We start from the raw sequence: 16,979 nt of genomic DNA, 5'->3' as shown, positions 1-16,979 counted from the left end.
TTAAATAATTATAAATAATATATCGGACAAATATTTTTTATGTTATTAATAATATGTTATTTATTCAAATTTATTAAGATAAAATTGTTAAAGCTAATTACCATATTTGAAATATTATTGGTTAGTATTTTTTCATCTTAAATGGTAATAATTATTATATATTTACAATCATACCAAACTTTGTCTTTTGGCACGGTGAACATTTACAACAATAAAAACATTAAAATATTTTTATATTTAAAAAAGTTTTCAATTTAAAAAAAAAAGAGCATATTAATCTTATCCCACGTGTTAGAATGAATTTTTTGTAATTTAATTAATCAATGGTGGTATTTTGATTCCATTTAATAACATGTTGTAAAAGAAAACATTAGTGATTAGTAAAATTCTATTAATATATGCTAATATAAGTATAATTATAAAACTATATCCTTATAAGATAACGTGATTTAAAAGCAAGAATCTTAGTTGGTTGTCGTTAAATGTGACATTACATTTTGTTTGTTTGTGATGAAATGAGAAGAGTAAAATTGGAAGGAGGAAAAATGAAGTGAACATGGTTCTCCTCTATCATTTGTTTTTGGTGAAATGGATAAGAAAATTCTCTAATTTTATTGGCCCATGAGAAGTTAGCTTCCTTTAAGATAATGGTATATTGTATAAAAAAAAAGTTATATATATATAAATATCATAATTGTATGAAAATATAAAGGATATAATGAAATTTATAAAAACAATGTCAACATAAAATAAAATATTTTATGTATAAATAAGACACTACAAGAAAATCATTAAATAAAAACTAATTTAAAAAAACTATTAATTAGTGTATTAACTGAATTAGATATTGTTTATAGAGAAAAATATATTGATATCTAAAGTTATTTTTATTATTAATAAAAATTTATAAACTACTTTCTAATATAATATCTAATCGTTTATGCTACAACGATATAGTCTTTATAGTCTTTATGAACAAAGACATTATAAATTACTCTTGATTTTGATAATAACAAATAATGTGTAGTTTTGGTAAACTTATATACATACCTTTAAAGCATACTCATCAGGAAAATTTATCAAGACTGTCTCTCTAAAAAGGTCAGAGTATTTTATGTCATTATATTGTCTTATCTGTATGAGTTATAGACGATTCTCCCAAATCATATATAAGACAATACATAAGACATAAGACAAAGTATTATTACAAGACAAAGATAATATCCAAATTTATCAGATTGTCTTGCGAAGTCTTTAGAGTGTTGAGTCACATGTTCCATAAAAGTTTTAACACAATAGACCAAATTTTTGTTGTATGCTTACAATAGTGTTGTTAGTACCAGAAAAACATGTTCAAAACTAAAGATACTGTAAACAAATAAAAGTTGAGTGTAACAGAGATCATGTTAGGCAAAAGGCTACTAAAACTTGCCACAACTTTAATATGAAATAGAAAATCAACACACTACTTACAACAATTTTATTCAATATGATTAGAAATAAAATGTTTTCCATGCAAAACTAATATTTTTTTTTGTAAAATATGCATATGCCTTTGTCAAAAAATTTCAAGGACTCTAGATCATAGAAACGTTTTACAACACAAATCATAAAGTGTTCTTTCTTGTTAAAAACTTTACTTTGTAAAGTCTTTGTTTTGGAAGAAATTTTTATTTTATCTATTCTCTTTTCAAAGAGTTTTCCTTATAATATTATGATAATTCTTTTATTGTAAGTTAAGAATGACTTTTAAAGAATACTTGAAAAAGTTAGAAGTGATTTAATTAAGGAGAAAAAAAAGGATAATCATACATAATTTTGTTACTTGTTTAAGTAAAAAGTAATAATAAAAATACTTGTGATAATTTATTAATAAATTAATTTTTTTTTCCAATTTATAAAAAAGAATTAGACATAGTTAAATATCGAGATAAACCAATATAAATATTTAAGTGTGTCTTTACTTCTTCTAGTACATTTGTACTAAATTTTAGTTTCTTTTTACTTCTTTTAGTGCACTTGTAGTAAATTTTAATTTTCTTTTAAATATTTGTAAAAAGTTAATTAATTTAACAATTTAGATCAATTGTACTTTTTATAAAGGTAATATTAATTTAAGTGAATAAATTTCACTTAAATTAAGATCTTTTAAAAAAATCAATTATTGAGTACATTACAATTGTTTTGTGATAATTAGCATAAGTTAGATTTAAATTTTAATGGTAGATCACTCTTGTGTTTAAAATGATTTTAGGTAGTATACAACTTCTTTGAAATACTTTAACATAATAATAATAGTTATGTATGTGTTACTATTTATTGAACATATTTTTCATTTACATATAAACAAATATTATTAAACATATATTTGATGGGGTTTGTTTTTCTCATTTACAGATAAGATGTATAAAAAAACAGTCATAAATTTTTAAGATAATATTATTAAATAGGATAAAAGTAGTTAAAATTTATTTCTATGCATGACTCATGAAATTTCTTTGTAATTAGAGTAATAATTTTTTTACTATAAAAAATTCATTAACTAAGAGAAAAAAATAATTAATTATTATATTAACTAAATTAAATACTATTTTAAATTCAAAAAATTTATTAACATTATTAATAAAAGTTTATAAAATGATTTTTAAATTAGTATCTAAATTAGTTACCAATTTAAAAATTATTTTATAATTTTTTATTAGTAATAAAAATTACTTTAGATAATAATTATTTTTTAAGTTTTAAAATAGTTCCTAATTTAATTCAATAGTAACTAATTTTTTTTCTCTAAAATTAGTTATAATTTAGTAAATTTTTTAGTGTTTAAATTAAAATAACATTTTTTTTTCATTTTCTATTTTTTTTCATTAACTAAATTAAATACTATTTTAAACACTAAAATTTATTAGCATTATTAATAAAAATTTATAAAATAAATTTTAAATTAATATCTAAATTACCTATCAATTTAAAAATTACTTAATAATTTTTTATTAGTAATAAAAATTAATTATTTTTTAGTTTTTAAAATAGTTTCTAATTTTTTTTTTCTAAAATTACTTATAATTTAATAAAATTTTTAGTGTTTAGATTAAAATAACATTTTTTTTTCATTTTCTATATATATATATATATATTTAAAATAAATAAAAGATAGAATGAATATTGAGAGAGTGAATCTATACCAAACCAAACTCAACTTGGTTCACAAATTTTTGTTACAAAAAGTCTGCCCAAAACCAAAGTGCAGTCCCTTCACTATGATGACTCCCACGTGGGTGTTGTCACGAACCAGATCGGCACGTGCAGCTTCCTCCACAAAAGAAACAATTAACTTTTAGGTCAAATTACAACCTTTTTCGCTTAATTCTTTTTCTCATATTATTTATTTACATATTTATCCAACTAATCAAATCTTCAATTAATAATATGTTTAATTTTTTAAATATTCAACCAACTTCTTTCATTTTTTAAACATAAAACAGCATTGCAATTATAACTTTTAGATTATAAAATGTTCCTTCTCTTAAATGTCAATTAATAGTTATACTTTATCAGTGACAATTTTGTGTTGTTAAACATTAAAAAATTGATTAATTAGTTGTTTATTAACAATTCAATTAAAAAAATAGTTAAAACCAATCAGTTATCTTAGAAAAACATGAAAGAGATTGAAAATGGTGTTGCAAGGGAAATGACACATTTATGATAATTAGTTTACCTGTTTTTAAAAATAATCCCACAAGAGGTTTTTTTGTTTGTTTAAAAGCAACACAAATTTCTTTATTTTGAAAAAAGAAGTTAGACAAAAAATATCAAAAAATTAAACATTACCTTTCAATAATGAGTAAAAGGTAAATAAAATAAATAAATATATTTAAGGAATACTTCTCATTCTTATACCAAAACAACTGAATAAATAATTGAATTATTGTAGTACATAATATTCCTCAAAACAAAAGCTCAAAATAAGCTATTCCTACAACAAAAAACCTAACTTAACTTAAACCCACAACAAAAAAAACTTAAATATGTTATTTTATGAAACAAATTTTGAAAAAAAATACAGAAAGATAAATCTTTTTAAGGGAAAAAAAAAGTGGTGAAAACATAATTCCTTAAGTTGAAGTGGTGCTGCAAAGAGAAGCAATAAATAAGCAGCCTAAACCAAAGTTTTTGAGTGGTGGTGTTCACTCACCCACAATTCACCCTATATAAGCACCAATCTCCTCATGGAGCCTCCCCAAACCTCAACCCCCAACACCATTTTCTCCAAACCCCTCTTCAAAATCTTCTTCTCTTTACCATTCAATTCAGCCATGGCTGATGGAAGAATCAGCAGCAGCAGCAAGAGCAATTCCCTCATCCACCACCCCACAAACCCAAAGGGTGGTTGGAATGCTGCCATCTTCATCATTTGTGAGTCCAATTCCCCCATTTTCCCTTTCTCTCCAAACACACACACATTAGAATAAACAAACACTTTGCACAAACCTCACATCAAACCTCAATTTTTCCAAAAGTTAAGGATGTCTATGCAGCAAGAGATTGATCTTGATCTTTTCTGTGGTCTTTTCTGTATAAGGATTTGAGACACTCAGAACCAGAACTATTTCATATAATGATGTTTATTGAGTTCTATTGAGTTCCAATTCCATCATAGTGTGATGATGTGAAAGGCAATCCAAAACAAACACACATTAACTTGAACTTAACCCATCAAATCTCACTCTCTTTTCTCTTGCATCACCACAAGTTTGATCTTGATTTAATGATGTTTTTGTGCAGTTGTGGAGTTTGCTGAGAGATTTGCATACCAAGGATTGGCAAGTAACCTTATCCAGTACCTGACAAATGTTCTGAATGAACCCATCACACAAGCAGCAAAAGATGTGAACACATGGGTGGGAGCTTCTTCCCTCTTCCCTCTGCTTGGTGGTTTCATTGCTGATTCCTATCTGGGTCGCTTCAACACCATACTCTTCTCCTCGCTCATCTATCTTCTGGTAAGTCAATTTTTTTTTTTTTCATTTTCACCCCTTTTCATCATCTTCTTTTAATCTTTTCACTGTTGCAACAACTTCAATTTTTCTTTGGGTAAAACATGCTCGTGTCTCTCTTCTTCCATGCTTGATTCTTGCCAAATGGGTGGAATCTAGTTTCTGTGCTCGCTACTCTTCTGATGCAACAACTTTGTCTTTTTGCAACTTCACTCGGTTACGTATATGGTCCCACATCGTTCAGTAACCATAATAAACATATAAATATAATATTACATTTTCACTATGGCTTTTCTCGTTCACCGGAATCTCGTAGCCGCGATATTTTATAGCGGCAAATGCAAATAATAATTAATAAAGTGCCATGAAATAAATTATATGTTTTTTTATTATAGTTGAAAACTATTTCACTTGATTACTAATATTTTTAAAATTATATTCTTTTATTTCTCTTTTTGTTTATTATTGATATACCTCACTCGAATCTTTTAAATGAATTTACAATTCTTTCAACATTAAGATATTTTTTGGTCAAAGATTTGGTGTGTTTCTGAAATTTGTGTATAATAGTATTTTGCTCTTTTAAAAATGACAAAGTATTTTAATTTAAAAGGATTTATATGTTATACAAAGAGTACATTTAAATTTGTGTATAATAGTATTTTGCTCTTTTAAAGAAGACAAAGTATTTTAATTTAAATGGATTTATATGTTATACAACGAGTACATTTAATTTGTTTTTATAAAGTTATTTTTATAAGGAATATGTTGGAAAAGGAAATTTTGTAAATGATTGTTTTTTTAAAGAACTGTGTGTTACAGTTGTCACTGTTTCTGCTTTGAAAATATTGATCATTTAATACAACATTAATTAAAATATTAAATGAGTTAAAATTTTCACCAAGTTTTAAGAGTGGCGTGTTAGAGTGAATCCATAAAATATTAAATTAATATTTCATTTAATTACTCCTGTAATGGAAATGAGTCTAATAATAAATAATTATTTTTAAATTATCATCATTTTTAAAAATTTTCTTGCAATGAGGTTATAATTTAATTTATATTTTTAAAATAGTTTTGTTTTTTTTATGATTTAAAATTAATTAAATTAGAGATCATTTTATAAATTAAAAAAATTATTAGTATTTAAAGTAACTTTTATTATTAATAAAAAAATTAAAATAATTTTTAATTTAATATTTAATCATGTTATCAAAATTTTAACTACTTACTACTTAATTTAAAATATTAATAATTAAAACTAAGATAGTTAATTTAAATATTAATTTAAAAACTATTATAAATTTACATTAATAATATAAATCACTTTAGACATTAATAATTTTTGTTGTCTTTAAATTAATATAAATAATTAATTATTTTTTTCTTTAAATTTGATTATTATTTAATTTTTTTCTTATAGTGATTTATTTATTTTTTAAATATAAAAACCCAATTGAATTTAAATAAAGACTAAAATTTGAAACATAGGAGATACTTGATTCTTGATCTTACATAAACACAACTAAGTCATGTTAGGTTTCAATATTTTGGATTCAAAAACCAACTTTTTCCAACACTTATAAGTTCCTTCCACCACCACTTATGAACTTTTTCTGTGATGTTGAAAAAAGTTTGAGCAATTAACAAAGCCAATAATAACATAATGAAAAACCCCATTAGCCAAATAAATTATGCAAAGGTGGTGACATAACTTGCAAAACACACTCTTGATCATGATTCAATTTTGTGCACTTAATTATTGAGATGTCAATTGTGTGGGGCATTAACACACTTTTCCACTTCCATGGAACACTCAAATGCTTCACCACATCTATTGTGATTCCAATATTCCGTACAAGATTTTGCATATTTCCTGTGATTGTCCACATTATACATGTCAGCCATGCATGCACTGTCAATTAGTTTAATGCATAGTTTTAGCCATTCTTGATGGAAGAAGAATATCATATGTTATCCTCTCACATGAACATCTCTATGCTACAGGGCATGATCTTCTTGACTCTTTCAGTAACTGCTCTCAAGCACAAGTTTCTCTTTTTTCTGGCACTTTATGTCCTCGCCATCGGCGACGGAGGTCACAAACCCTGTGTTCAGACCTTCGCCGCCGATCAATTCGACGAGGACACGCCAGAAGAAAGGGACACCAAGAGTTCCTTCTTCAACTGGTGGTATCTAGGGATTGTTGCTGGCTCCACTGCTTCTGTTTTTGTTGTCATATATCTTCAGGTAAATTCATGAAATTCATTTGTTTTTTTAATTGGGTAGAATATATATATATATATATATATTATTTTTTTTTTCATGATTTTATATGGTAAAGTGAATGTTATTTGATCATGTTTTTAACAAATTTAGAGATTAAAATGAAACTTTTTAGTAATTTTAAAGATTAATATTTAGATGTGTTGCACTTTTAGTTTGGTTTTTTCATCATTCATGATAAAAAAAAAGCTAGCATCAATTTGATTGTCTAAATATTGGTAACACTAAAATGGATTTTTTTTTAAGAATAGTTCTTCTATATCTAAATTGGCTAAAAAAATCAAAAGGTTATTAGAAAAAAATGATAATATAATAATAATGTTATAGTATTATCTTGAATTTTTGTTCGTAAAAACATGTTCGAATTTTTTTTATCTCGTGACGTTAATTTGATTCCAAAACACGGGTAAGTTATGAAATATTTGTAAATGAAAAGAATCATTCGAGAATCAAATTGTTGCTAAAAAAGTCTTTAGAAAATCTGTCGAATGACAAAAGTTGGATTTCCCCTATTGCTAATTTGTTGTTTTGTAGTGAATTTCTTACTTGAATTTGATAAGAATCACGTTTAGCAAATCTCTTCCATGTTTCATTCGCAAGCATCATTAGTGAAGTTGTATTTCAATTTCACACACTTAGTCAATATTTAAGACGTAACTTATTAACTTAGGTCCATTCCATGCACTATTAGATTTTGACAACACACAAAAAATATAGTTAATTTATTTAGTTGTTTTCTTAGCCCTTTAATATTTTTTCGAAGTCTAGGGTTGAATCTCTACATTTGTTTCTTGGGAAAAAAACCATGATTGAAAACCCCTATTGAAGATTAAACTATTGTAAAACATTTGATTAAGAAAGTGATTAACTAATCAAAAGATGGGCATGGAAACAATGTAAAATATAATATTCTAGTTGACATTAAATAACAAATTTTCTCTTATAAAAGAATGGTTTGAAAGGTGGGTCATAGGTGGGACTAGTAAAATGCAAAAAAGCAATATAAAATTGATTTATTTATTGTATGTGTATAGTAGTACTATAGGATAAACACCCAAAAGAGAATTTATGGATCACAAGCATTTCTTTATTAGAATATCAAGTTTCACTAACATGGGAACATATTCTTCACTAAGTCTTTTCCATTTATATGCACCACCCTTGGACAAGTTATTAGTGAAATGAATTTTTCATTGTAAAAGGTGAGAAGAGTGTTCCATCACTTTTATATTTTACAAAGAATGTTTGGCCATATATAGACAAAAATTGAGTTTACACTGCTAAAAGTCTCCTTATAATGGTAAATAATATTTTTAGTCATTTGACAAAACATCATTAAAGTGTTATAATTTTTTTGTAACATTAATAATGAGTTTTTTAGGTTTTAATCATAATTACCCTCATAGTCATTTAAAAAGTGTTTTTGATGGATCAACAAAACAAATTTTATAATAACATGTGCACCAAATGTAAATTGCAAACAAAAAAAAATCCCATGAACCCACAACTCTATGTTCACTATAACCCTACACAATCAACACAAATATATGTTTATGTCATGTTATGTTCCTTGATCATGTTTTGATATATGATTGTAAATGATGATGTTAATTGAACAAACAGGACAATGTTGGGTGGGGAGTGGGGTTGGGAGTGCTGTCAGGAGTGTTGGGTTTGGCATTAGCACTCTTCTTGTTGGGAATCAAAAGGTACAGAAAGGAAGGCCCATCAGGGAGCCCATTTACCAGGCTGGCCCAAGTCTTTGTCGCCGCCTCACGCAAGTGGCGCGTGCACTCCACGCACGGCCTCAACAATTATTGTTATGAGGAGGAGGAGCATCATGAGCCCCATCATCTCCATGCTCAATCCAAAATCCACACTCTCCTCCATACCCTTCAATATAGGTGGGTGCCACCTCTTCTAACTACTAGAACTCTCCACATTTTTCTTTTCCATCATTCTATAATACTTTCTTTTTGCTAACATTTTTTGTGTGTGACTAGAAAGAAATAACATTTTTTTTTATAGATCCACCTTTAGATCAAAAGGGTTCTTCAATAAGAATTGTGATTTACTAAAAGTCATTTTTTTTCTTCCATGAAAGCTATGCCTTACTATCTCATGCCCATTTGAAAACACTTAACTAGCTTCTCCATGTGGTTTATGATTAAGTAGAAGTGGAAGGAATGATGATGAATTTGTGGTGGGAAGAGTAAACTAAGTTCATAGAACATGCATTTTAGTGTGATCACAAGTCATTGAGCAACTAAGTTGAACTTTTTTTGTTAGATAAGAAAAATAAGTATAATCAAGATATCTATAATAAAAACTTTCGTGTTAGATATTAGATATTATTATGCAACTTGACATCTGAGTTAGGTGTCAGATTGACACCTCACGACTCACATTCAAACTAAAATAAATGTTAATAAAATAAGGGGTGCCCCTCTAAATCAAAGTTTCAACCATTGTTTTAGAAAATCAAATGTGTTACACAATGAAAAAGTGCACCTTTCTCATTTTGAAAAAGTAGAATCCTTTGTCAAACACACATGGTGAATGCAAATATTATATGCACACCACATTTTTCATATCTAATGTTAATAAGTAGGTGTCTCTGTTTCCCTCTTCTTTTTTCTTTGCATCCTTAACACAAGCACTTCTGTGAACACTACATTTTATAATCACAAATCAAAAGCATTAAACTAAGCATTGCACATGTTTCAACACAAGACTTTAACATAGACTTGGCCACTACCCAAAGGAAAAAAACATAGACTTTAGGATTATTTAATGCATTCTACAAGTATCTTATTAGTTGTACCACTGATGGAAGAATTATTCCCATCACACACACTGAAAATCCAATTGGAGTCAACTCTGAAACATGAAAACTGATGGGGGCCACATGGGTTTGATCCATGGTTGGAGTTGATACCAACAACTCATTGTGGAAGAAGGACACTCTTTTTCTTTTTCCCTGTGTTTTTGTTCACACTTTCCATTACCACATCATTGCTGAGACGAAAATGGATGAAACTGAAACAGGTTTTTGGACAAGGCAGCGATGATTGATGAAGTTGATGCCAAAAGCAAGACAAGAGACCCTTGGAGGCTCTGTTCAGTGACACAAGTTGAGGAAGTGAAGCTTGTCCTTCGCTTGATTCCAATATGGATAAGCTGTTTGATGTTCACAGTGGTGCAATCTCAAGTGCACACATTCTTCATCAAGCAAGGAGCCACAATGGTGCGTTCCATAGGGCCACATTTTCAAATCCCTCCAGCATCACTCCAAGGCCTTGTTGGAGTCACAATCCTCTTTGCTGTGCCATTCTACGACCGTGTCTTTGTGCCACTAGCAAGAAAGTTCACAGGCAAAGCCTCTGGGATAACAGTGCTGCAGAGGATTGGTGTAGGACTTTTTCTGTCAGTTCTCAACATGGTTGTGTCAGCAATTGTGGAGGCCAAAAGGGTTGGTGTTGCAAAGGAGCATGGCCTAATTGATGACCCCAAAGCAGTGTTACCAATCACCATTTGGTGGCTGCTTCCTCAGTACATGATCACTGGAATGTCTGATGCATTCACAATTGTGGGGCTGCAAGAGCTCTTCTATGACCAAATGCCTCATTCTTTGAGAAGCTTAGGAGCTGCAGCATACATAAGCATTGTGGGGGTTGGAAGTTTTCTTGGCAACATTGTCATAGTTGTTGTGGAGACTATCACATCAAGGTCTGGTGAAAAGTGGCTTGGTGACAACATCAACAAGGCACATCTTGATTACTTTTACTGGGTTTTAGCAGTGTTAAGTGCTGTTAACCTTGGCCTTTATGTGTGGATTTCTATGCTTTATGTGTACAAACAAGTTGATGAGGGTCATCATCATCATCACACAGCAGATCATCAGGGTTCTGACCATAAGTATAGAGCAGGAGTGTGAGAGTGATAGAACAAAAATGTTAAGTCTAGGTAACCATTCTAGTTCCAATAAATAGTAGTTCATCTTGAATTTCACTGAGAGGGTTTAGTGTGTGCTCATGTTCTATATAGAGAGTGAGTGAGAGAAGGTAATTTAGTTCAATCTAGTTATATATATATAATATATGGTTAAAGGCTTTGTTAATCACTGTATAAAATCATGAGTTAATATATAGTTTAATTCTGAAAAGGGCCATTTCTGATTGGTCAAGTGAAACCCTAATTTGCAAAAAATAATCTTTGGACTTGCATCTTCAAGAACTCATGAGAAAATATCATATGTTATAATTAAAGAATTAGTGTGTTTGAAACTATACCTAAAATGTATTCATCATGTAATATCATTTAGCAAAGTTTCTTTCCACTAATAAAAAAATCATTAAATAATAATTAAATTTAAAAACGAAAAACAATTAAATTAAATATAATTTAAAAGACTTAAAAATTATCAATAAGTATTTTTTAATATTAATAAAAAATTATAAATAATTTTTAAATTAGTATATAAATTAATTATCAAAATTTTAACTACTAATATTTTATAATATAATCTGTCTCTAAAAATTAACATAGACTAATTTAAATTAAAATAATAAGTAACTAATTTATTAAAATTATTAATAATAAACTAATTTATAATATTTAAATGTTAATTTAAAAATAATTTTATTAATAATAAAAATAAATTTATATACTAATATTTTTTTTAATTTATAAAATAATCTTTAATTTAACCAAATAATAATTAAATATTTTAATATATTTATTTAATAATTTTATTGTAGTGTTCTAACATTCTAATATTTTCATAATTCAATGCAACCTTCTTGATATTCTCAAAAAATCAATCTCTATACTATCAACATTTTCTTTTAACAGCTAACATAGAAAGGAGAATAAAAAAAATAAAAAAATAATTTAATTACAAAACTTAACTTTAAAAACATTAAATTATTCACTATCCTCCTGCGTTTACAAGAATATATACTCTAACAGCTCAATCCAGTGTTTATTAATCTCTAAGATAAAAAAAAAGTGTTAAGATAAAATAGATTTATATTTTTTTAAAAATAAAATAAACCTTTTAATTTTATTTATAGATTTTAAAAATTTTATTTATTTAAAATTTATCTCAAATAAAAATAAAGTATTTCAGTAATCTATGTTTATATTTAATGACTTTTTATTATACAGTAAACACTTTTTTCTTTCATATTAAAAAAATTCTGAAATTAACCTATGCGTGACAGTAGATAAAGCGAAAAACTAAACCTTGGAGGAATTTTTTCTTCTTTGAGAAGAAAGATAAATATTCATTTCTAAAAAGGTTTGACAAAACTATCACTACCAAGTTTAAAGGTAGAATATATATAAAAAAGTTTTTGTTTATATATGTTTTTTGATTGAGAAAGTTAAAAGATATATAGTAAAATATAGTTGTATATTTTAAAATAAAGTAGGGTAAATTTAACCTAAATTTTACCACTATCTAAAGTATTAACTTTTTGATTGATAAATGTTAAAAAATATAAAGGAATCAAATCTGACATTGGTAAATTTAAAGTGAGGGTAGCATGAGCATCTTTAAGGGATACCTTTAAGTGGCAAAGTAAGAGATAATTGAGCAAAGAGACACACCTTGTTCCCACACCTTTTTTATCTATGTGCTCCCAAAAGCATATAAAAAAAGGTTATACATATCACATTGCCTTTTTAAATTATAAATATAACTAATCAATTTAATTTCAAAAACTATAAAAAAATATTATTTCAATATCTAAAGTTATTAAATGACCAGTATTTTTAAAATAATGTCATTATTTAATAACATCAATCTCCTTTATTTCTTTTATTGATCTCACAATTTATAAGAAGGTTTACATCCACTAATATATTATGAGATGTCTTAATGTTTAGTTGATGTGGCGCTGAGACTACCAACTCGTGCATGAGACTATATATTATGAATGATCCGATAATTATTCGATAGCGGGTGATCTGATAAGCCTAACAAACAATAATTAGGATAAACTCGAAATGATTCTGATGTCATATTAATAAATGGACTTTAAGTCTAACTCAACTTCATAAAACCAGCTTATGAGGTGAAATTTACACTCACTTACATACTATGGAATGATCTAATCTCTAGTCGATGTGAGATTTCCAACAGGAGTTAATCATGGTATTTATCTAAAATAGATATTTTTTTTAAATAAAAGCTTTCATGTTAGGTATCACTATGCCACTTAAGATCTCAGTTAGGCTGACACCTCAAGTAACAACAATCATTTACCATCACATGAAAAAAAATATTATTAAACAAAAGAAAAAAGAAAAGAAAAAAAAATACAAAAATACGGGGGGACTAGACCAAAACCCATATGTTAACAAAAACGATACATAGGTAGACTATACCTATTCATAAAGAATTCTAAGAACAGACAAGGTGGAAACCTATTATACCAAAGAAAAGGTTCTCTATGAAAAAATCCTAAATTAGCCAACTTATCAGCACACGCATTTCCTTCACGAAAAATATGAGTAACTGTAAACCTAATTTTCCCACAGTAATTAAGACAAACATTCCATCGATTACGAAGCATCCAAGGAACATTTGTCCTAGCAGTAAACGCAGCACAAACCAAAGCAGAATCACATTCCAACCAGACATTAGTAAGCCCCATCTTTTGAGCTTCCTCCATAGCATGTATAACCCCATAAAACTCAGCAACCAGAGCAGTCTGAACTTCAAGAAACGCAGAAAAAGCTCCAATAAATTCCCCCATACTCTCACGAAAAATACCTCCGCAAGTAGCAAGATCAGGATATTGATTTAGAGAGATTTAGAGAGGTAAAATGTATTTTTGTTGAATGAATTTACGTGTTGAAATATGATTATATACATATGTGTATAATTTTGTAAAATTAGAGTATGTTTATATAAGTTTAACATTTAGTTAACTCTTAACTCTTAAGTAGTTTAAGATAAGGGTGGTTTATTGAATTTAAGAAAGACATGCATATGGATAAAATTAGATACAATTCGAAAACTAGTTTATAAATTTAGACCACTATACGTTTATAAAAGTTTCATTATATATATTCATTGGGTATGATAACCTTTAAAATAAAACTCTATTACGAAGTTTATTTTTTTTATGGATTTTCTTTTGTAATTTTTTTTAAAAATAACATACTTTTTTATAAACTAAAGCTAACATGCAAAAACTAAAGTAAAAAAATTACAAAATTCATAAATTAACTTATCTATAAACTAATTTATCCTATAAAAGAATTAATTTGAATTTGTTTTATTTTTCTGCTTACCAAAAAATGTGGTCAAAATATATTTTGAATTAACTAGGAGGAATGAGCTTGCTCACTTTTTCCCAAAACAATTCCTGAAATTTAAAAATTATCATTTTTCATTTAAAGTTAAAATGACAACTATTTTAGTATAACCTTCATGAATTAAAATATTTTTTTATTATTACTCATCTCAAACTCAGAAGTAAAATTGACTTATTTTATTCCAATTATAAGGTTAATATCATTTAATTATATATTATTACATTTAAACAATATTTTATATTCTACAAATTAAACTCTTGATCCTATTTTATTTTATTTTTTCAAAATGAATGATACAATGAATTGAGAAAGAAATTGAACTGCGTTGACCTATTTCTCTGCCATAAAGTCTGTCCAAAAGCAAAGTGCAGTCTCTTCACTATAATGACTCCCACGTGGGTGTTGTTGCCACGTGTCAGGTCATTTATCCACGTGTCAGATCATTATCTACGTGTCAGATCACTAGCCACGTGCACATAAAATAAACCCCTCCATGCATCATGCACATGCACCATGCATCATGCACATGCACCATGCACATGCACCATGCATCATGCACATGCACCATGCACATACACTTTCTTCATTCTTTTGTTTTTCAGGAGAAAAGTTTCTTTAACACAATAAAAAAAAACACATTTAACAAATACTTAAAATAATATAATAATATTGTGAATTAAAAAATAAAATAAAAATGAATATAATAATATTCCTAAAGTGAGAGACCTTTGAGAAGCACATGGACAAAAGTGTCACCATCTTTGTTGGCCACATGTCACCACACATTAATTTATGCATGGAGAATATTTTTTAAGATATCTATAAAAAAAAAATTCTATGCATAAAGTCCTATAAAATATTTATAACAAAATTTCAAGAAATTTTAGTGTTGTTATAGTTATCTAAGAGAAATATAGGAAAAAACATAAAAAAATATTCTTAAACTATATTTTAAAAATTGTATTGTAATATTATGTTGATTCTTTCAGTAGTAATATAACTTAAGAGTCCAGGTAAAAAAAATTACAAATATATTTCTTTTTTAATTTTTTGAGGCATTTTTTAAAATAAAATTTTAAGTTCTAATATAAATAATATCTCAAATATAAATTAATTCTAATGATATTATAGAAATAAACATAATATTATTTAACTATATTATATTACATTGGAGTGAAGGGTATTACCTCTGATATTATCTATAAAAAAAAATAAAACAACTTTAAAATAAACAAAATAACTTATCTTCATTTAATTATTAATGTTCTTTGAAAATTATTTTTTTCTTAACTGCAAGGTCAAACATTAATTTAATTTACAGTATTTAAATAAATAGTTAAAATTATTCACATTTGAAAATAAAAATAGTATGATTGTTTTCATATAAATAGTATGATATTTAAGAGATGAACTTAGTGTAATTTGGAACAAGAATATTGAAAATGTATATCTTAATTAGGTTTTTTTGTTCACATGTAGAATAATAAGAGGAGTTTCATACAAAGTTCAGATTTTTTTTTCTGGGTTTCTGTGCTGTGCTCTGTTATACCATCAAAATATATATATTTTAAATCCTAAACTCTAAATTTTAAATTTTAAAATATTAAAATTTTAAAATTGATATATTTTAAAGAAATACTAAAAAACAAACATAAAAAGTCCATAAAAAAAAATCTAAACTAATAATGTATTGCTTTCTCATGAAATGTGAAACTTGTTGGAGATATTTGATGTGGTGAGACCAAGGTTTAAGAGATATTTTCATGGTGTTTCTTTTGAGGAAAGAACAGAAATTGGTGGGAAACATTTAGTGAATATTTGAGCTGAATGATGGAAAAAATGTCATAAACTCATAGTGACATGTTTATGAGGATAAACACTGAAGTAGGATGTGAATTTTTTTTTAAAAATCAATTAAAAATAAAGATATTTTAAATATATTAGTGAATACATATTTTATATTATAATTATTTTTTAAAGTTAAGTTAAATTTAAAATTTATTTATTAATACAATGATAGTATGATCATATTTTTATTTAAATAATTTATTTAATTGGTAGGTCAATATAATCTAATTCATAAATTTATTTAAGATTGTGTGTTATTGGATTGAAATTTTAAACTTGATCTCAAAGGAGGTTCAAGTTTTTTTAATTCAACTTACTATTTTTTTTTCATAATAATGAGATGTATATGAGAGATACATGTGAAAATTAGATAATTTCAATAATTAATTATATGCATAATTAATTACTATAATCAGTTATTATCAGAAATCACTTTTTTTTATAATGGTTTGATAAAAAATATTGGAATATGATTAATTTGACTTAAATGAAAAGTAATAAACTTTTACACAATAG

General features: G+C 26.6%; 1 protein-coding gene across 1 annotated transcript; it reads left to right on the top strand.

The window, feature by feature from the left end:
* The first annotated feature begins 4,112 nt into the window (after positions 1-4,112).
* LOC137821015 (protein NRT1/ PTR FAMILY 5.4) lies at positions 4,113-11,451 on the top strand. The gene is made up of 5 exons (XM_068625406.1): positions 4,113-4,419; positions 4,789-5,006; positions 7,008-7,250; positions 8,910-9,190; positions 10,335-11,451. The coding sequence occupies exons 1-5, from the start codon at positions 4,233-4,235 to the stop codon at positions 11,221-11,223; spliced, it is 1,818 nt and encodes a 605-aa protein (XP_068481507.1). The 5' UTR covers positions 4,113-4,232; the 3' UTR covers positions 11,224-11,451.
* Positions 11,452-16,979: the final 5,528 nt, after the last annotated feature.

The sequence above is a fragment of the Phaseolus vulgaris genome, chromosome 11 (genome assembly GCF_000499845.2).
Source record: "Phaseolus vulgaris cultivar G19833 chromosome 11, P. vulgaris v2.0, whole genome shotgun sequence".
Taxonomy (NCBI): domain Eukaryota; kingdom Viridiplantae; phylum Streptophyta; class Magnoliopsida; order Fabales; family Fabaceae; genus Phaseolus; species Phaseolus vulgaris.
Note: the sequence above shows the minus strand (reverse complement) of the source record. Positions and strands in the feature narration are given on the sequence as shown.

Excerpts from the sequence above, each read along its gene's own strand:
- LOC137821015 (XM_068625406.1), top strand. The coding sequence starts at position 4,233 with ATGGAGCCTCCCCAAACCTCAACCCCCAACACCATTTTCTCCAAACCC. Across the intron at positions 7,251-8,909 it reads TTGTTGTCATATATCTTCAG|GACAATGTTGGGTGGGGAGT; the intron begins GTAAATTCATGA and ends TTGAACAAACAG. Across the intron at positions 9,191-10,334 it reads CTCCATACCCTTCAATATAG|GTTTTTGGACAAGGCAGCGA; the intron begins GTGGGTGCCACC and ends AAACTGAAACAG.